Consider the following 21,831-nt stretch of genomic DNA (forward strand, 5'->3'; position numbering starts at 1 on the left):
AGTCTTTTTGGTTTGGGACAGCTGCCAAAAAGGAAGGTCAGCTGGTTCCTTCTTAGCCACTCTGAGTTAGCAGGTTTTCACCTCAGCATCTGACTTTCAAGTTTTTAATTGGTAAATAGAACAATAGAGACTTAGTTAAAAACTACGGGGTGGCAGAGCTGGTACGAGGCCTTAGGGCCACAGATGTAGTTAAAATATCAGTAGATTAAGATGCAGGTGTAAGCTGACAGAAAAACATTACCTCCCAAGTGCTGGGATTAAAGGTATGTGATACCACTGCCCAGCCAACTTTTTTTTTCTTCAAGACAGGGTCTCATGTAGTCCCTGATGGTCTTGAACTCACTATGTATCAAGAATGACCTTAAACTTCTGATCTTCCTGCCTCTACCTTATGTGCTGGGGTTACAGGCATGCTTTGATATGGGAAAGTCATATCAAATTTTATTTATTTATTAATTTTCATAATAATGAGTTTTTTTTTTAACCAATTAGTTATTTTGCAATATTAGGAATCAAACCCAGAATCTTGCACATTCTAGTGAGGCATTATACCTCTGAGCTATGTTCCCAGCCTTGCTTCCTGATCTACTGAAGGCGTTTTTTTTTTTTTTTTTTTTTTTTTTTTTTTTTTGTTGTTGTTGTTGTTGTTGTTTAAAAAAGTTATGATAGATGCAAGCATATTTGCTGGGCTTTAGTTGATTACTGTGATCATCATTTTTAAAGTTCAGATTGTCTTATTTTGGCTAGTGGGAATCTATCCAATAAGATTACCTATTTTTTTAAGTATGTATTTTTATTGTTAAATATTTTTTCTTTTGTTTTTTTGAGACAGGGTTTCTCTATGTAGCCTTGACTATCCTGGAGTGTGCTCTGTAGACCAGACTGGCCTTGAACTCATAGAGGTCTGCCTGCCTCTGTCTCCTGAATGCTGGAATTAAAGTTGTGCACCACCACTGCCTGGCAGTATTTTATTTTCTAATACAGGGTTTGACTATGTAGTCCTGGCTGGCCTGGAACTCACTACATAGACACAGACTGACCTCAAACTCACAGAGATCCACCTGCCTCTGCCTCCTGTTTCCTGGATACTGGTATTTAAGGTGTGTGCTACCATTGCTGGCAAGATTTAATTTTAATTGTGTGTGTGTGTATGTGTATGGTGTGTAGGTAGGTAGGTAGGTATATACATAGAAGTGTGAGTACCAGAGGAGGCCAGAAGAGGACACTGGATATTCTGAAGCTGGAGTTACAGGCAGCTATGTGATCTGGGATGGGTTTCTTGGAACTGAACTTGGGTCCTTTGAAAGAGCAACAAACACTCTTAGCCACTGAGCTTTTAGGCCAAAAGAGGGTGTTGGATTCCTTGAAGCTGCAGTTACAGGTAGTTGTGAGCTGCCTCAGTTCCCCTGGAAGAACAGCAAGTGCTCTTGACTGCTGAGCCATCTCTCTAGCCCTAGCAATATGTTCTTAACTGAGCACATTGAGGAATGGGCCAACCCCTATGTGAGTATCTATAGTCCCCCCTGATTAAAATCCACAAGGTCCCTCTGTTTGAGAAAGATATTGCTTTGACAGTGACTCCCATAATTTCTTTGCCTGTTGTAGGTAATAACTTTTTCTCTACTCTTTTTGTCCTGGCTGTACTTATTTTGGCTTTGCACTCAGAAAGATGTGAACCCACTGTGTTTGGTTATAGAAAGACTTATTCATTAGAAAGAAATGGTACTTGTGACTTCTTGGCAAGGATGCTGTCTTAGGGTTCCTATTGCTGTGAAGAGAAACCATATCCATGGCAACTCTTGTAAAGGAAAACATTTAATTGGGATGGCTGGCTTACAGTTCAAAGGTTGAGTTCATTATCCTCATGGTGGGACATGGCAGAGTGCAGGCAGACATGGTGCTGTAACTGAGAGTCCTGTATCTTGTAGGCAACAGGAAGTGATCTGAGGTGCTGGGCATGCCTTGGGCATACATGAGACCTCAAAGCTCACCCCCACAGTGACATACTTCCTAAGATCTCTTTCCTAATTCTTTAACCTTGTCCCAAGCATTTAAAGCTGCTAAATGGCATAGCACCAAGGTGTGATTATCAAATTCAAGCTGCCTTTGTAACTCAGCATATTGGCCTTCACTTGGAAACTGATCTTGGAAAATATTAATACCTCTAGCCCTATTTCATTGTTCTATGGCCCTAGCTTACTCTTTTCATCATGTTTGCCATTGTAACTGAGGACCAGCTTCCAATATTGCTGTTGCCAGATCTTTCCAGTCTTGGGGGATAATTCTGTTCTGAGTTGTCCATGAATTTAATATCTGCTTCACATAGGGTTAATGAATACCATATGAAGTGACTGCTTTCTTTCTTTCTTTTTCTTTTTTTTTTTTTTTTGGACTTTTTTTCTTTGTATTTATTTTATGTTCAATTTCTTTCCACACCACACATTTTTTTTTCTTTCCTTCTCCTCTGCAGTATTTTTTTTTTCTTTTTTTTACCATTCTTCCCTTCTGGTTCAGAGGCAACCTTTGACTTTTCTGGGAAGATCATCTGGATGTGACAGCAGAGCTCAGGTGTGGGGGGATCCCCCCAGGAGTCCTGTGGATGCCATGACACATGCTGGGTGCTCTGCTCACCTGGAAATGTCCTATGAACCAAGAATACCAGTGGAGAGCTAGTCGTTGTGCAGAACACAAACAAATTGTCAGCTGATTCATCTTGTGGGACTCCTGGCCTTTTGTGGTGTTTGAACCATGGTAACATTTCATCAGTTGCAGAGAGTTTCAGCAAGTCAGGCCGCTCTTCTTAGACTGAAGGGAGCTCTGTCCACTGGAGGTCTGTTTAGTGCCTCCTTCCAACTGCCAGTGTTGCGGTAACGCCCTCGCTACCACCACCCGTTCACCATGTCCGATCGAGGGGCTTTTTCTTTTTTCTTTAAAATGCTGGCCAGCCTTCCAAGAGTGTCCATCAGCTTGTCCCTTCTTTCTCGGATCTCAGTAGGGACTTCCATTTGTTGGGGTAATGCCCACGCTACCACCACCCGTTCACCATATCCGAGCGAGGGGCTGTGCATTAGAAAATAAGAGACAAGAGACAGCGGGTCATTCGCCTCAGCAGAATGCCGAATGCCAAATGCCCGACTGCTTTCTTAAATCTCCTCAAATCTAACATTTCTATAGGGTTCCATTTAATTTCTTAATGACCTTGGGGGTACCTGATATCTCCTGGTAGTTCTTGTATAGTAACTGGATAAACTGAGGTTGGTTTTCTAACAACTGTAGACGAAATTCTAAACAGTTTTTGTAAAATAAGAAACACAGAGCCAAATACAGAGGAAACAGCCAAAGAGATCAGAGCAATAGCAGCAGCTTCCCCCGAGAGAGAACTTCTTCCTGACTTGTCTTTTTATTGCCTTTCTGTTCTGCCTTCTTATTGGCTCTAAACTCAACCACATGACTTCCTCGTCACTGTCTGTTTATACAGACCTCCAGGTCTCTATGGTTGGTACTGGGATTAAAGGTTCGTGTCACCACACTTGGCTGTGTCCTTGACCTGCCTGCCATGTGATTGGTTTAAGGGCATGTGCTACCACCACCTGACTCATCTTATGGCTCACTTTGACCTCTGATCTCCAGGCAACTTTATTTATTAACATACAAATAAAATCACATTTCAGCACAAATAAAATATCACCATAAACAACCCTGGGCAGCAGCACCCTTTTACAGTTTTATCATGCGGTGGTGCAGTAGGTTCTTATCTAAATTCCTCTGTCTCTCAGTATTTTTCTTATTTTCATTTATAAGTATTTTTATTTTTATGTGCATTGGTATTTTGCCTGCATGTATGTCTGTGTGAGGGTTTCAGGTCCTCTGGAACTGGAGTTACAGTTGTGAGCTGCCATGTGGGTGCTGGGAATTGAACCCAGGTCCTTTGGAAGAGCAGTCAGTGCTCTTAACCTCTGAGCCATCTCTCAAGCCCCATCATTTATAAGTCTTTTATTTTATCAGTCCACTTTTCATATTTGGAACAGTTATTAAACCACTTTTCATATTTGGCACAAAACCCACTATGGCTATTAAGGATAAAATATGATGCCAGGCGGCGGTGGCACACACCTTTAATCCCAGCACTCGGGAGGCAGAGCCAGGTGGATCTCTGTGAGTTTGAGGCCAGCCTGGTTTTCAAAGCGAGTTCCAGGAAAGGCGCAAAGCTACACAGAGAAACCCTGTCTCAAACTCCCCCCCCCCCCCCCGCCCAAAAAAAATGAAGTATCAGACTGATAGTAATTATAATTGGTATTATCTCAATCTCAGTTAAGTCATTTATCTTTTCATTTTCTGCTTCTGTTTTCAAGCCATCTAAAGTAGCACTATGCAGGGTCCTAACACCCTGTATTATGGTATTTCTCACACTTAACTTGGGAAAGATTTTTCCTTTTAATGTTATTTAACTCTCTCCTTGAGGACTTCCCAGATGTCTTACCAAATCTCATGGCCTCTCAGTTTGTCTGCAGCTGGTGTGGTTTCTCATTTGTGTGGTTGTGCCTCATGATGGGTACCAACTGTTGTTTTTTAACAAAAATCTCAATTGTTCGATTTTTTTCAGTCAAGACTTGGGAGCCAGATGCTAGGGTCAAAGCCTGCTAGCTCAGAGAGACAGATAAAGCACCCAGCTGACCTTCTTCCTCAGCTGACATCCCCAAAGCCTCCTTCTCCTAAACGTCTCATACCAGACTCTCCCAACTCCGTGTCCCTTCCTTCTACTTCCTATGTGTCTATCTGTTCTTCTGACTCCCTCTTACTCTCTATGGTTTTTTTCTTAATCATCCTATGTTCATTTCCTGTCAACTGGTTTCTTGCTCTGTCTCTTGACTTATGGTTGACTTTATTTAATCTTGTTTACAATATTCAAGCAGAAAACTCTTGGATTAAAGGTATGTGCTAGGGCTGAACCACACAACTAGAAATGGGTTTTTCCAGTAAATAATGCAATTCAGGGTTCATAGTGTGATCAAATATCCTGCAACACATATCACATACTTCCAACATATAATGGCACAGAATATGCATTACTATTCCAAAATGTAGGGAAGGGAGCATAGTGAGGAAATACTGGACCAAACCAAGAATGAAAACCAGCTGGGCAAACTTCAAACTCTGTATCTCCATGTCTGATGTCAAAACACTCTTCAGATCTCCAACTCCTTTCAGCTTTGTTGACTGCAACACACTTCTTTCTCTTGGCCTGGATCCACTCCCTGTTAGCAGCTTTCCTGGGTAGATATCCCATAGCTCTGGCATCTCCAGCATCTTGGGGTCTCAGAGGGAATCCAGATTTCAACTTCACAGTTTCATGTAATGGCTTCTAGGCCTCCATTCAGGAACACCCTGACATATGCTTGGCTTCCGTGGCTTTCCTTAGTCGCATGGGCAAATCCCATAGCCCCTTTCTTCTATCCTTGATTCCAGAACCACGTGAGCTACCAAGTTCTGCTGCTTAGTGGAGCTGGAACATGGTCCCCTTGTTTAATTACATCTTCACCAACTTAGTCTTTTATTACCTAAGCTTGGCTCCTGAAACTTGCTCTGTAGACCAGCTGGCCTGGAACTCAGTGACCTCTCAAGCGGAGAGTGCTGGGATTAAAGGTGTGTACCATCACAACCAGCTCTAAGTCTTCCTTCCTTTAATTCCTTTTCACAAGTTGGAAACTTATGGGTGGGATCTTGCGGTCCCCACTCCCTTTATTCCATTTCTTTCTTTTTATTTGTTTAAGGATTTTTAAAAAATGTATGTGTATTGGTATTTTGCCTGCACGTATGTGTGAGGATGTCAGATCTTGGAATTACAGACAGTTATTAGCTGCCATGTGGTGCTGGGAACTGAACCCAGGTTAACACTTATTATCACATGACAGAGTCTGTACTAGGCTGTTTTGAGATTTCCTCTGCTAATGGAATTAATCCAAAATTCTTCACTTTAGCCTCAGGCAGGCTCTTCAGACAAGGGCAGAAAGCAGCCACATTCCTTACTAAATATCACAAGAATGATCTCTAGGCCACATATTAATATTCTTCTTCTCTGTGACCTCTTGAGCAAGGTCCTCACAGTTCATCAAATCACATTCAGCACCACTGTCTTCCATGCTCCTAATAGTGTGGTCCATTAAGCAGTGCTTAAAGCTTCTCTAACTGAAAGTACCAAAGTCTAAATTCCTCCAAACAAAATACATGATATGGCCTATCACAGTAATACCCCAGTCCTTGTTAACAACTTTTATCTCAGTGTTTCTGTTGCTGTGAAGAGATACTGTGACCATGGCAACTCTTATAAAGGAAAACATTTAATTGAAGGGGCTCACTTACAGTTCAGAAGTTCAGCCCATTATCATCATGGTGGGCATGGTAGAGTGCAGACAGACATGGGTGTTATAGCTGTAATTGAGAGTCCTACATCTTGTAGGCAACAGGTAGCGATCTGAGGCACTGGGTGTAACTTGGGCATATATGAGACTTTAAAGCGTACCTGCACAGTGACATACTTCTTCCAACAAGACCATATCCACTCCAACAAAGCTACACCTCCTAATAGTGCCACTCTCCATGAGATTTGGGGGCCAATTACATTCAAACTACCACAAATGCTTATTAACTCTATGATTTAAATCTGAAAGTAGTCTACATTTTTAAGAGGTAGAAAACAACAAGTACCCAAGCTACGATTTTGTCATTTTCCTTAATTTGTCTTCAACTTTGGAGGATCTCATTTACTTCTGCCAAGTGCCTGGAAGTACTATTAATTCAGGCTATGTCAAGGGACTGGACAATCTAGAAGAGGGAAGCCAGGTCTAGGTTAGTGGAGAGCTTGTTCCTTGGTTCACCCTTACCCTGAGAGTTAAACTCTTATAAGTCACAACTTTAAGTTTCCTTAGCTCTTGAGTTTTATTGAATGTCTATAGAAGAAAAGTAGCTTCTGGTTTTTGTTTTATTGTATCTTATAATCTCTTTCTCCACCCTACCTTTTTTTTTTTAAAGACAGGGTGTCTTGTTGGCCAAAGTGGGCTTTGATCTTGCTATGTAGCTGACCCTGAACTGTTTCTCCTGCCTGTACCTTCGGAGTGCTGGGATTATAGGCTTTTATCATGCTACCCCCCACTTAACGCAGTGCTAGGGACACAACCCAAGGCTTTGTCTGTGCTAGACAGGTATTGAGTGAAGTCCCTGAGTGAGTGAAGCCCTGAGTGAATGTGTATTTTGACATGAGCAAAAAGCCTGTTGAGGACTTGGAGACCAAATGGCCCATAGGAAATAGGTACCTCTGTTATCCTTGTGGGTCAGGCTAAAGAGGGTGGCAAAGCTTTCTTTGGGTGTTAGGAGTTGTAATGCTTGATTATGAATGAGTAATCAGTGTGCAATGACTAGCAACTGGGGCATCCTCCTGTATCCTTGTAGGCTGAAACCACTTACCTACAGCTAACCCTTCCCCCTGCGCTGTACCTAATCAATGCTCTGAGGTTCCAGGTTGTGGTAGTAGTACTAGAGAATCCCACCAGATCCTAGCTTCATTGTATGCATAGCTGTGTGTCTATCCTTTATTTCCTCACTACCCCTAGCCAGGTTTCCAAGACTCAAGTCTTGAGTTGAGGTTAAGGCAAAGCTAGCTACATTTCTAGCCTACTTCTTTTCAAGGACAAGTTTCTCAGCAGACCTATAATGCCTGGTTTACATATCATCTGGGAACCTGGAATGATTCTAGTAGTGACAGCATCACTACCTTCTCCCTCCTTGGCATGTGTAGTTGATTTGATGGTGCTTATAATTACTGTGCCTGCTCAGAAATCTTTCCTGACCTGGTCAGTTCTCCCTTCATACTTCCTGCTAGCTAGGAAAAGTTAGAAGTTCTAAGTTAAGCAATTTCTAGTATGATGCTAATGAATATGATTTTTCTTTTGCCACTGGAAAGTTTTATCTGTGTATTAAAGAAATCAAGGAATTCTTTTTCCCCCTAGAATGGTAATCTTACAAGAGTGATGATAAAGTAGACTATGAACTTTGTTTTTTGATTGATTGTTTTTTTGTGGGCCAAACAGAACCTCTGGTTCCTGGTTTCTGATATACTTAGAAATAAAGACTGCCTAATGAAGTGATCCTAGTCTCTCCTTGTAGCCCAGTGAAGGATAACAGTTCAAGAGCCTCACAATCTTTACAAAATATCTTGTACTGGGCATGGTGGCACATGCCTGTATTCCCAGCACTAGGCATGCTGAAGCAGGTAGATCTCTGAGTTCAAGGCCAGCCTGGTCTACATAGCAAATTCCAGACAGCCAGGACAATATACAGACACCCTGTCATTCGTGTGTGTGTGTGTGTGTGTGTGTGTGTGTGTGTGTGTGTGTGTGTGTTATTTCTCTCATTCTTTATATGAAAAACTAGAATGCTGTATTCCAGAGAGCAGTGCAAGATAGGGTTTATTCAAATAAATCTTGTATAAGCATACTATCTATGAAGTAAATTTTGATGTAAGGATAGCCTAATTTGCTCTGTAAAAATATTGGATTTTTTTCTTTTTCTTTCTTTTCTTTTTTCTTTTTTTTTTTGAGACAGGGTTTCTCTGAATAGCCCTGGCTGTCCTGGAACTCACTTTGTAAACCAGGCTGGCCTAGAACTTGGAGATACACCTGCCTCTGCCTCCCACGTGCTCGGACTAAAGATGTACACCATTACCACCTGGCTGTGGATTCTTTTAAATATATTTAAGTGTAAATATTATTTGTTTTGCGACAGGTTTCTACATTGCCCTAGTTGTCCTAGAATTCACTGTGTGGACCCGGAAGGCCTTGAACTCAGATCTACCTGCCTCTGCCTCCCAAGTGCTGGGATTAAAGTGTAGCACCACACTCAGTAAATATAGAGTGTAAGCATGAGGAGTAAGAAGGAAAGAGGCTCTCAGGAAAGAGTAAGATATACCTGAGAACATGGGTGTGGGTTTGTCTGAGAATGTGGACCTGCATATAATTTCCTTTAACTTTGTAGTTAAGAATGTCTTGGAAGTTGTGCTCCTCCTACCTCCACCTCCCACGTCCTGGGATTATAGGCAAGCACCCCCACTCTAGTTTTATGCAGATTTGGAGAATGAACCCAGCACTGTATGTGTGATAAACAGGCACTCTACCAACTGAGCTACATCCCCAGACCTCATTAACTTCTGTTGCACTTTTTCTCTTTCCCTTAGGGAACTCAAATTTTTTTATTGCCAACCTCTTCTTTGGGTTCTACAAAAGAAACGATGCCTCCAGCAGCCTCTAAAGCCCAGGACTCCAGTCCATTATCAAACAGACTCCTGATTGAAAAACAAGTAAGTGTAAAATATTTTAGGGCACTGTTTTTTCTCAAGGTATATGCCAAAAGAATGCTAGGTGTACACATAGAAAATTCTGGGTCTGGAGAGATGGCTCAATGGTTAAGAGCACTGACTGCTCTTCCAGAGGACCCGGGTTCAATTCCCAGCACCCACATGGCAGCTCACAACTGTCTGTAACTCCAGTTCCAGGACCCGACGCTCATGGCAAAACACCAATGCACATAAAATAAAAATAATTTAAAAAAAAAAAAAAAAAAAAAAAGAAAATTCTGACATGATTTTTTTTTTTTTTGCACTTATTTATTTTTGAATGTGGTGTACATGTGGAGGCCAGAGGAAACCTTGCAGGAGTTAAGATTTTCTTCTTCCACCATGAGAATCTTGGGACCAAACTTGGATTGTCAGGCTTGGTGGCAAGCATCTTTACTCACTGAACTTCTTGCTGGCCTGAAATTCTGACTTTAAAAAGATTGTTTGGTGGGATTGTCAGATGGCTCAATGGTTAAGAAGGGTATACTGCTCTTCTAGAGGAACTGAGTTCAAGTACAAGCACCCACATCATGCAGCTCCTAACTACTTGTAACTCCAGCTCCAAGGAATTCACCACCCTCTTCTGGCCTCTGCAGGTACCTGCTGCACTCACTTGAACATGCTGTCCCTCACTCTACCCCATCCCCAAACACACACACACACACAAGTATGTGTAATTAAAAATGAATTTTTTTAAAAGATTGGATAAATAACTGAAGAAGTATGGATTAAAGACAGTCCAGTATCTTTTTGTTTGTTTGTTTGTTTTTGTTTTTGTTTTTTGAGACAGGGTTTCTCTGTGTAGATTTGCGCCTTTCCTGGAACTCACTCTGTAGCCCAGGTTGTCCTCAAACTCACAGAGATCTTCCTGGCTCTGCCTCCCAAGTGTTGGGATTAAAGGCATGCTGGGATTACAGGCGTGCGCCAACATCGTCCAGCTCTATCCAGTATCTTTATTTCTTTAGCTTCCTCAATTTTATCAGTCTCCAGGAAGATTTGACATATAGCATTTTCCTTCTTTTTATTTATTTATTTATTTGTTTGTTTGTTTGTTTGTTTTTCAAGACAGGGTTTCTCTGTAGCTTTGGAGCCTGTCCTGGACTAGCTCTGTAGACCAGGCTGGCCTTGAACTCACAGAGATCCACCTGCCTCTGCCTCCCGAGTGCTGGGATTAAAGGCATATGCCACCACTGCCCGGCTGTGCATTTTCCTTCTTATTTGACAGTTTGAACTTTTTATTCTACTAATATTACCAGTACACTTTTTTGAAAATGCCATTTCCAGCATTTTTATTATTTATTATTTTTAAGATTTTTTTTTTCTGAAATTTTTAATTAATTTTTTTTATGTATTTTACATACCAACCTCTTCTCCTGTTCCCCCCCTCCCCTCCTTTCTACTCCCCTTCCTCAATCCACTCCCCAGAAAAGGTAAGGCTTCCCATGAGTCAACAAAGCATGGCATGTCAAGTTGATGCAGGACCAAGCTCCTACCCGCTGCATCAAGACTGAGCGAGACATCCCACCATTGGGAATAGGTTCTAAAAAGCCAGCTCAAGTGCCAGAGACAGATCCCTGCAAACAGACCAAACTCCACAACTGTCACCCACTTATTCTTATTGTCCTGATTATATAGGGGCATGGGGGACGTGTGTATATGGTTTCTGTGGAGGCCAGAGGCATCGAATCACCTCTGGAGCTGGAGTTACAGGCAGTTGTGAGGCACCTGGAATCCTGCCTATACCTCCTGCCTAGCTATTGGCTGTTTAGCTCTTTATTACACCAACCACAACAATACATTTTCACACAGTGTACAAATATCCCATAACAGTATGGTCATTTCTATGGTGCCAGCACAGGTGGTGGGTGGCAGATGGGTATAGAGATAGGAAGATTGCCAGGGTTTGCTGGCCACCAGCCTAGTTCAAGGTTTAGTACAAGACCTATGGTAGAAAGTGATAGAGAAAGACATTTAATGTCTTCCTCTGACCTTCACTTATGTACACACTCATGTTCATACAAAATACAAGAGGCGTCAGATAACAATGTGTATTGTTTGATCATATGCAATGTGTGACCATATTAAGGCTAGAACCTTTGTTTTTAATAAGTTTAGTGGACAGGCATTCTTTGAGATACCCACACAGTAATTTTTTTTTTTTTTTTTTTTTTTTGGATATCAGTGTTAATTTTAGTCCTTCATCCACCAAAGTAGTTCAGCTATGTGATCAGAAACCTTAAGAATAAGTGAGAAAAAATTGTGTATAAGAGAAAAGAAGGGGAGGGGAGTATAAGTCATAAAGAAAGATGTCTTTGGCTGTGAGTCATCATGCTAGGAAGCTATCATCAGGGTAATTTATTCCAGTTTTTCAGTTAATATTCTTTTAAAAAATTGTATGTGTGTGTGCCTGAGTATATATGTATGTGTAGGAGCCTGTAGAGGTGAGGTCAGAAGAGGCGTTGGATCCCTTGGAACTGAAGTTACAGATGGTTGTGATCTTCCATATGGTGCTGGGAACTGAACCTGGGTCCTCTGTAGGAGCTGTAAGTGGTTTTAAACACTGAGCAATCTCTCCAGGCTCCCTCACTCCTGCCCCCCTCCCTTTTGAGAGACTCTCTCAAAGAGTGTCTTTGACTATATAGTCCAAGCTGGCCTTGAATTAAAAAACAACTGTCTGCTTCCTGCCTTCTGAGTGCTGGTATCAAAGGTGTATGCCACCATGCAGAGAGTTGGTAAGTTCTTTTAAAAAATGATTTAAGAATTTATTAACTAGTATTTGCAGTTTATAGTTTATTTACTTTTGAAAAAAATTTTTCTTTTTTTGAGACATGGTTTCTCTATGTAGCTCTGGCTGTTCTGGAACTCACCCTGTAGACCAGGCTCGAATTCACAGAGATCTGCCTGTTCCTGCTTCTTGAGTGCTGGATTAAAGGCATGTGCCACCATGCCCCACTAAAAAAGATGAAATTCTTAAAAATTTGAACTTGAACAGAAATGAAACAACTTTAAAACCTTTAAAGGTGGAGCTGGAGGAGTGGCTCAGTGATTATGAGTGCTCTTGGAGAGGACCCTGATCAGTCCAGCACTACATCAGTACTCACAACTGCCTGTCTCTGCAATTCCAGGGCATCCAGCGCTCTCTTGGCTCCTTGCCCATATGGTTTACATAAAACTTATTCAAGCACACACATTCACAAAGTAAAAATAATAATCAAGTCTTAAAAAAAAAAAAAAAAAAAACCTTTAAAGATGTATTAGTAAAACCAGACTGTAAAAAGAGTCACCACCCTTATGGTGCTCACAGCTGTTTGTAACTCCAGTTCCAGGGAAGTCGATACCCTCTTCTGGCCTCTTTAGGCATCAGACACAGACATCCATGCAGGCAAAACACCCATAAACATACCAAAAAAGAAGATATCTTTATGTTAAAATAATAGAGCTCCATATTGTATTGCCACCGGATAGTTCTTGGGTACTGGGTCAATGGGCAAAAAGCAAGCAGTTAGATCTTCAGTTTCAGTCTCTTGTTTGCTCTTGTTTCTGGAATTTCCTAGTCATCTTATTGGGTGCCTAAGCCAGATGATAGAGATGGTAAGCCAGTATTTACTCTGCTCAGCCTTAGGAGTAGACAGATTCTCAGCTGATGCACCAGCTGCTTTTATCTCTGTGCTGTTATGGTTCAGAGTTCTCTGGGTATCTGCATGCATAGTTGAAGTTGCTGTGTGTGATACCTATGTTGAAGTGACTGTTGGCATTAGGTCTCATTTCTTTGATTTCCCTTGTCTTTGTTGCCTTCTTCCACTTTGTCTTTGGTGAAGAGAATCATGGTCTGTAACCCCATACATAGTCTTACTGGTCTGTCTTGCTCTCCTGCACCCTAAGTGTCAACAACCTCCCTCACTTTTTTCCTGCACAGGAGGGTTTTGGAATACTGTGGTTGACACCCATAGGATCTTGTGTAATGAGGTAGGAACCTTTACCTGAATTGTTGTGCTTTCTGATCCCTCCTTCTTTCCCAAAATCTCACTGTTCTGGTAATTGCATGGAGGACCCACATGAGGTGGATATAATCTATAATGGTTACTTCCTGTCTTGAACTGGAACTCCATAGGGCCTGTAAGGATAATGGAATTTTCCCAAGTTCCTGCCCTGAGAAAATTCCTCCCAGAGTCCTGGGAAAGACGCTACATATAGCGTGGGATATCTGAGGGAAAGGAATCCACGTACACTATGCTCTTTTGTCCATTAACTTTATTCCTCTAAGGCAAAATTTTATCTATACAGCTTCAGCCCTGTCCTCACATTTAGCTCCTCTCTTTGCCCAGTTTTCCTATCCTAATAGTTTTAGTAAGCTCCTATGCTTTTGAACTGATCTTCATCCTCTGTTCCTTCATCCTCCATCTATCCTTCCTGGCTCTTTATCCCTGGCCCTGATAAACTCTATAAGAGATCTGTTTTACCCTCTACAGAACCTCTGTCGTCTTCTCCTCTCTCTGGCCACAGGGTTCTGTGTCTCTTCTGGAATTCTGCTCCAGTCCTTACTGTACCTGGTTATGCAAAAAACCCTATTGTCCTCAGTCAGTTGCCTTGGAATGCCACTAGGCTTGAAGGCAAGAGACGTATGAACTTCATTTGCACAAGAAGCAAAGCCATGCATGTAGAGCCTGCTTGTCTTCTAGGCTCATCGGGGAGTTAGTTACCTAGAAGTTCCGCAGGTCTGAGAAGCTTAGCTGTTTGCCAAATGGTCTGTAGTATTTGGGCACACAAGAATTTCATAGCAGAAGACAGCTGAAATATTAAAAACTGGATAACACCAAAATATTCCATAATAAATGGCTTGCCTCTAGAACAATACCTTGAAATTTCTTGGTATAGCTTTAATATCCAGCTGAATCTCTATATTATATTCTTGTGGCCCACAAGAGGTCTGTAACATCTGCTGCTTCCCCACCCTTTCCTTTAACAAAATCAAACTTGAGTCTCTACTTCCAACACTTCTTCAAGGTTCTTTTTGAGATTGTTCTTCTTTATGGCAGTCTGTGGGGCACACACATCATCTTTGGTGTATTATCCCTGTTGATGAAACTATATCTATTTCTTTTTGTTTGTTTGTTTTTGTTTTTTGAGACAGGGTTTCTCTGTGTAGTTTTGGTGCCTGTCCTGGATCTCCCTCTGTAGCCCAGGCTGGCCTTGAACTCACAGACATACGCCTGGCTCTGCCTCCCGAGTGCTGGGATTAAAGGCGTGTGCCTGGTACCACCACCCAGCTCTGTATCCATTTCTTAAAGTGAACTGATTTGCCATCCCAGTGCCCTTTCCCCCTTGTTGATGCATGCATAGCTGCTTAAGGTGCCCAGCTTGGTGTCTGAGGGTGCAGAGGCAGAAATGGCTGCTGGGCGTCTCTTTCTTGCTCTTCAGGGTTGAGGTGATGGTGATTGGGGCAGGCTGTAGCAGCTGTGGCTTCTCTGGGGGCATGGTAATTAAGAGACTGGAGGCCTAGGTGTGGCTGTTCAGAGATCTCCCTGGACTCCTGTTATTGATCATAATTGTTGGTCAGTCAACAGAGGACATATATCAAATACCACAAGGCTTGAGGGCATTGAGTGACTCTATGCTGTGTTCACAAATGCCTTTCTTGCCTGCTCTGGGACTTTGAGGATAGCACCTTCAGAAGCAAGAAGAGGGACTTCCTGAAGTGGCCCAGTCTTGTCTGAATTCACAGTAAGCAAGATGATTTCCAGGAAGTATCCATGAAATTTCTAACTATCACAGAACATTAAGGTACAGGCTATGGGAGAAGAGAAGGCAGCACCAACATTGGCTGCTTCCAGTTATGCTTGTTCAGTGGGCAAGGACTCGGGGGGAGGGCTCAACTGAGCTCCTTCTGTAAATTCACAAAAAGATTACTCTGATATTAAATTGTAGTGAAAACAAAATGGACTAAAAAGCTGATGTTATTCTATGTTGGTGGAAATGGGAGGAAAGAATGAGTCCCCTGAAGCAGGAAGGGCACAGCTAACAACAGTTCTGTGGCCTTGACCCAGTTGGCCACTCATGCTCCATTTTTACTTTCAGTGGCCTTGGGAAGGTCTGACTCTATGTTTTCTTCCCTTTGATACTTGCTTGCAGATTTCACCAGCTGTCTACTTGACCATCTCTGCTTTTCTCATTTGTCTTTTTCTTGAGCTTCAGCCTCTGCTTTGTGCGTGTCTTGGCATCTCTTTCTTTTCTTTTAATGTACAGCTCGGCAAACGGTTTCGTGGTTTGTTTGTATACTGCTTGTTTGAACAGTTCAGGATCATCCTCTGCATCTGTAGGCTTTCCTTCCTTTAACTCCTGCCTCTTAACAATGTGCTCTCTTCAGCCTGAATTACATTCAGGGCTATCTTCTGTTCCTGATGCAGTAGCCCACTTGTAAGCTTTGCCCACAGCTTCAAAAGCCTTTTGTGCACCAACAGCAGCATCTTGATTTTTGTCAGGATGTACCAATATTATACAGCTGCAAAAACCTCTCTTTTATTTCATTATCTGTCACTTCAAGAATAACTGGAAAATCTCAATTGGGTTCACATTAAAGAGAAACCTGAACAGGTCAATCTCGCAGTGTGATTTTTGGATGTAGAACTTCTCTTTCTATTTGTTTAGCCTCACTGTAGAAGATCATAAAAGCCTCTCCTGTGCTACCTGCCCGGAGCCCTGCTTCTTTGGAAGCTACCATATTCCTGAAGCTGCTGTTTCCCAAGTCCAGCCCTCACATGACCTTGATTTCCTGTTTTCATCATTGTTAAAGGGATACTTGGTTCAGAGTTGACTAGTTTTAATTTTCAGTTGTGTCCTTTTTATAAGTAACTGTGTTGCAGCTCTGGGTTTGGTCCCAGTTTTGGCACCAAAATGTGAGTTTCACAACTCTGGGGGAAAGGTATCCTGACTGCTTGGGGAGTCAGGTGATACCTTGAGCTGCTAGGACAGCTCTGACGGCTGGAGCTGCAATGAGACAATGAGCCCTGGTGGGCGAGGTATCCAGGATGCTTTGAGCTGCTAGGACAACTCTAATGTCTGGAGCTGCAATGAGGCAGCCCAGCCCTGGGAAGGGAACACATTCTGACTGCTCAGGAGAGTCAGACTTGGAGCTGCTAGGACAGCTCAGCAGGGAAGGGTATCCTGACTGTTCAGGAGTCAGGTATACCTGGTGTGGTGGGGGGATGGTCTTCCTGCAGGATATGGCAATCCTGCTCCTCTCCAGGAGAGCTGCTGCAGCTGAGCTTTGCTCCACCCCCACTTAAGGGGGCTTCCTAGCAGAGCTCTGCTTCTCCAGCCTAAGATGTTGCTTCTTTTGCTTCACTCTGTGAAAGGGGAAACCCCTGCAGAAATATAGCCATTTCCTCTGGCTCCGGAGAAAAGTGTTACTTTTTCAGCTCTCCCTTGTTTTGTCCACTGAGGGATGTCTCAGCAAGGATCTTCTCTACACCAGTGGATGAATATCTTCACACCCAAACTCATTTGAGGAAGAGATTTATTTGGGAAGGAGCCCAGGAGAGTGGCTGCCTTTACCAGGGTGGAGAGAACAACCCACAACTGACCAGGCAGGGTGGTTTATATAGGATCTCTTGGGGGCAGAGTCAACCAGGGATTCGTCAGTTTTGTGGGCTAGGGGCAGAGATGGCCCTGATTTCAGAACCAAACTGTGTTTCTTTCACTGGACTTTTTTAGCTTTTTGACACTAATTCTAAGGCCAGGGCATATTTCTTTCACTGACTCTGATTCTAGGGACCAAGAGTGTTTTTTGGTACTGGTTTCAGAGTCAGGGCATATTTCCTGGGTTCTGGGTTTGGGGATAAAAGTATTCATTTCTCTGGCTCAGGTCCCAGACCCAGGCTGTGTTTCTTTCCCTGGTTCTGAGCTGCAGTATCAGGGTGGGTTTCTTTTTTTCTTTTTTTTTTTCTTTTCTTTTCTTTTCTTTTCTCTCTCTCTCTCTCTTTTTTTTTTTTTCCCCTGAGACAGGGTTTCTCTGTGTAGCTTTGGAGCCTGTGTAGCTTTGGAACTCACTTGGTAGACCAGGCTGGCCTCGAACTCACAGAGATCTGCATGGCTCTGCCTCTCGAGTGCTGGGACAGGGTGGGTTTCTTTACCCAGCCCCTTTTCCCTTTTAGTATGGCCTGATCTTATTCAATTACTTATCTATTTCACTGAAATGACCAGTTTTATTTTAATTTACCCATGAAGGCCTACATGTGAATATTTTGTATAATGTAATAATTTACTCATTTGCATACTTCTGTTGCTGATTTTAGTAAAAACAATAAATCTTTTAAAAATATAATTTGGTACATAAAATTTCATATTAAAACTAGGCATGACATACATCTTTTATTCCAGCACTTGGGAAACAGGCAATCACATCTCTTTAAGTTCAAGGCTGACCTGGTCTACAATTCCAGTTCCTGTCCAGCCAGGGCTTCGTAGTGAGACCCTGTCTGAAAAAAAAAAATTATAAGACCCTTTGAATGCTTGCTGGTCCATTTCCACAGGATCCTAGTCAGTTTATAGCATCCATATCATATGGCTTACAAATTCCAGGGACTGACACCTTCTTCTGGTTTCTGCTGCACCTCAATTTAATGTACTAATACCTACATATAGACAAGCACACACATACATCTAAAAATCAAAAATCTTTTAGAGGAAGGTTGTTTTCTGAAAATATAGGAAATTATATTGAAGGTTTTTCTTCACATCTTAAAGTTGTTCCTTTTGCTCTACTGTGATTATAGCAGGAGGAAGCAGAATGGGAAAGCGTAAATGGGCTGTTGATGACGCATGGCTTCAAACCTTTGTGTCTAGTCAAAAGAACCGATCTCAAAGGTAACTAGACCCTTTTCTTGCTCTGTTAGGTACAAAGCTTATTTTTCTTTGAAAAGTGTTTATCTTAAAATGGTCTTACTTTCTCTTTGTTTTTACCATTTCTATAATATACATTACAATGTAGATCTCATCGTTTTTGACAAACAGTCATCACAAAGAATGAGGCAGAATTTGAAAATGTTGATGGAAGAAACAACACGTCAGCAGAGCATGATACGGGAGCTCATAGAGAAGAACCAGCAGCTTAAGTAAGACAGTGGGCACGCCCCAGGATTGTTGGCATATATTCTAAACACAACTCCCCGAAGAGGATCCTGAAATTTCATTGTACTTATTTATTTATTTATTTTTCAGTTTATTTTACTTCTTATGTGTATGGGTGTTTCTGTCAGCAATGCATATAAGTGTACTGTGTGGGTGCCTGAACCTACAGAATTGAGAAGAGGGCATCAGATCCCCTGGAACTGGAGTTATGAATGATTGTGAACTACCATGTGGGTGTTGGGAATCGAACGTAGGTCCTCTGGAAGAGCAGCTAATGCTCTTAACCGCTGAACCATCTCTCTAGCCCCCTGAAATTTCATTTTTATTAAATGTAAAACATAAAAATACTTTTACAAGTAAATGGGTAAAAATTTAGTTGACTTTCAGTAGCACTTAGCATTGATGTGTAATGGTACCCTCTCTTCTATTACTTTCTCTTATCAGGTAGATGAGATTGGGTGTGTCAAGGGGCACAGCTACAAACCTGTTGTTATAAGATAGAAGTGTGGAGGCTGGGGTACAGCTCAGTGTTAATTATGCTAATGTTTGATCCTCAGTACCAAAACAAAGTAAAAAAATTAAGAATGTAGAGACATTTTTGGAAAGTAATCTGTTATACGGCATATACAATCTGATTTAATTTAACATTGAGGGAAGGAATTGTGTCTCTTAATTAGAAATGAACTTCAGCTAGAACAGAACCGAGCGGCACACCAGGAACATCGAGCCAATGACCTGGAGCAGATTATGGATAGCGTGAAATCCAAAATCGGTGAATTAGAAGATGAGTCCCTAAACAGGGTTTGCCAGCAACAAAACAGAATACAAGACCTTCAAAAGGAGCATAAACTGTTACAGGTATTGTATTGACTTATATATTTTCTTATTTGATGGTTAATATTGAAAATTCTTCATAGTCCCAGGTAATTTCCATGTTGCTTCCATGGTGTATGTCTGTGACAAAGGTCAAGGAAATCCAAATGCTTGAGGTATGTGGAAAGATGGTTAGAGGAAAACAATTTACGTTGGCATAGGACAGTAATGTTAATAGGTGAGCTTTTCTACTTAGCACCTCATTTTGAGATTTGTCTATAAGGCTGCATGTTATAGTTTCATGAGTATCCCTAAGAGATGCATGTGTGTGTCTATGTGAGTGTATGCCACATATGTATGGGTGTCTTTGAAGGCCAGAAGAGGATGTTAGGTTTTCTAGAACTGGAGTTACAGGAACTTGTGAGCTGCTGCATGTGGGTGCTGGGAACTGAATTCACATCCTCTGGAAGAGCAGGAAGTGCTCTTAACCACTGAGCCCTTCAGCATCTCATACTGCACTATTGCATAGCTCATTGTGCCTGCACAGGGATTTTCCTACACTTGTAAATGTCTAGCAGTCTACTTTATAGCAACCATAGTGTCATGTTTAGAGACATAGTATACTGTATATGGGTATCAATGTCTGTATAAATCTCATATTGCCCTGTAATGAGCTCAGATTTCATTGTAAATGTCTCAATCTCTATGTACATCCCATAATGAATATTGTAGAAGTCATAGTTATCTACAAAGAACCCCTAAAAAAATGTATACTTTATAATGTCATAATACTCAGCATACAACTGTTTCCCTATATTAAGCATATATTGCCCTAGACACAGCTCACAGTGCCTTCATAGCCCATAATACTGTTTGGAGTTTATGGTATTCTATATAGATCTCACAGTGCACCTGTATGTGGGACATTTTCTTAATTAGTGATTGATGTAAGAGGCCCAAGCGTATTGTGGGGGAGGCCACCCTTGGGCTCATGATCCTGGGTAAGAAACCATGCTGAGCCAGCCATGGGGAGCAAGCCAGTAAGCAGAGCCCCTCCATGGCCTCTGTATCAGTTCCTACCTCCAGGTTCCTGCCCTGTTTGGTTTCCTGTTCTGACTCCCTTCAGTGATAGACTATGATGTGGGAATATAAGTCAAATAAACCCTCTCCTCTCCAAGTTGTTTTTGGTCATGGTGTTTCATCACAATAATAGTTACCCTAACCAAGACAATAGAGCTTACTGGAAGCCTGTACAGATCTCATATTCACCTGATGGAGCTTAGAGTGCTCTGTATAAAGGGCATAGTGCCTGCTTAGAGCTCATAGTATCCTATACAGAGCTCATCATGTCTTATATGGAGTCATAATGCTCATGATTATAGATCCTTTTCCACCTGATGAAGGTTCATATTGGAAATTTATTGACTCCATGAAGTCTTATATAGAGATCATAGTTCTCATTATGGATCTCAGTGCCCTATATAGACTTTTAAGTGGCCTGTATAGATACCATATTTCTCTTTATGTGGTTATATTACCTTATACTATGTGTAATAAAGCCACATGAGCAGATAATAGTGAATTTTATACAGAGCATAGGTTACCCAGCCTGTGAGCTTCTGGGGATCCTTCTGTCTCTGTTTCCCATTTTGCCATACGAACGGTGGACGTATAGATGAGTGCTGCTGCACCTGGCTCTCTGCGGGCTTGGGGACTCAATGCAGGTCCTCCTGCCTGCTTGGCAAATATTTTACCCATTGAACCCTTACCTCAGACATATAATGAAAACTAAAACACTGAAAAAAGAAATTGAAGAATACACTAGATGATAGAAAGACTTCCTGTTCAGTTTATGGATTGGCAGAATTAGAAAGTGGCTATATTACCAAAAAACAGTTTCTATATCCCCATCAAAATTCAAATAACATTCTTTACAAAATTGAATAAACAGTTCTAATATGCATGTGGTAGCATAAAAGGCCCTTGATAGTGAAAGCAATTCTGAATGCAAAATAATAATGCTGGTGATAGTATTACCCTGGTTTCAAATTATAACTACAAAACTGTAGTAACAAAAACAGTTTGGTACTGTCACAAAAATATGTATATCAGTGAAATAGAATAGATAACCCAGAAATAGACTTATACCCAATTGAATTTTGGGCAAAGATGCCAATTACATACATTGGAGAAAGAGACAGCGTCTTCAACATAGTACAGAGAAACATGATATCCATATGTAGAAGAATGAAACTAGATCCTTATCTCTTATCCCATACAAAAGTCAATTCAAAATGAATCAAAGACTTTAATAATCTAAATTGAAACTGTTAGAAAAAGAAACCTTAAAAGTAAAGACATAGGCAGGAACTTTCTGAAAAGGACTCCAATAGTTCAGGAAATAAGAGCAAGAATCGACAATAGAATTGCATAAATTTTCAAAGCTTCTGCGCAGGAAAGGAACCAACCAACAGGATGAAGAGACAACCAATAGAAGGGGAGAAAAC

At 41.5% G+C, this 21,831-nt stretch overlaps 2 protein-coding genes and 1 pseudogene across 13 annotated transcripts in view; 1 reads left to right on the forward strand and 2 right to left on the reverse strand.

Moving 5' to 3' along the window:
- Positions 1–21,831, reverse strand: part of LOC102906586 (fas apoptotic inhibitory molecule 1) — a 79,451-nt gene that overhangs the window by 23,043 nt on the left and 34,577 nt on the right. The gene's annotated exons all lie outside the window — the stretch shown is intronic.
- The window catches only part of Cep70 (centrosomal protein 70), an 85,124-nt gene that overhangs the window by 11,258 nt on the left and 52,035 nt on the right, over positions 1–21,831 (forward strand). For 10 of the 12 annotated variants that reach the window (XR_013052899.1, XM_076576886.1, XM_076576888.1 and 7 more), the window contains 4 exons: positions 9,227–9,349; positions 18,157–18,247; positions 18,372–18,495; positions 19,189–19,369. Coding sequence is in view for 11 of the 12 variants with exons in the window: in XM_076576886.1 (XP_076433001.1) it covers positions 9,227–9,349; positions 18,157–18,247; positions 18,372–18,495; positions 19,189–19,369 (519 nt within the window). In the remaining variant the exon portion in view is untranslated. The remainder of the gene's footprint in view (positions 1–9,226; positions 9,350–18,156; positions 18,248–18,371; positions 18,496–19,188; positions 19,370–21,831) is intronic. The other 2 variants (XM_076576891.1, XM_076576892.1) reach the window with 1 other exon arrangement.
- Positions 15,251–16,196, reverse strand: LOC121830954 (dnaJ homolog subfamily C member 8 pseudogene; annotated as a pseudogene).

The sequence above is a fragment of the Peromyscus maniculatus genome, chromosome 7 (assembly GCF_049852395.1).
Source record: "Peromyscus maniculatus bairdii isolate BWxNUB_F1_BW_parent chromosome 7, HU_Pman_BW_mat_3.1, whole genome shotgun sequence".
Lineage (NCBI taxonomy): Eukaryota > Metazoa > Chordata > Mammalia > Rodentia > Cricetidae > Peromyscus > Peromyscus maniculatus.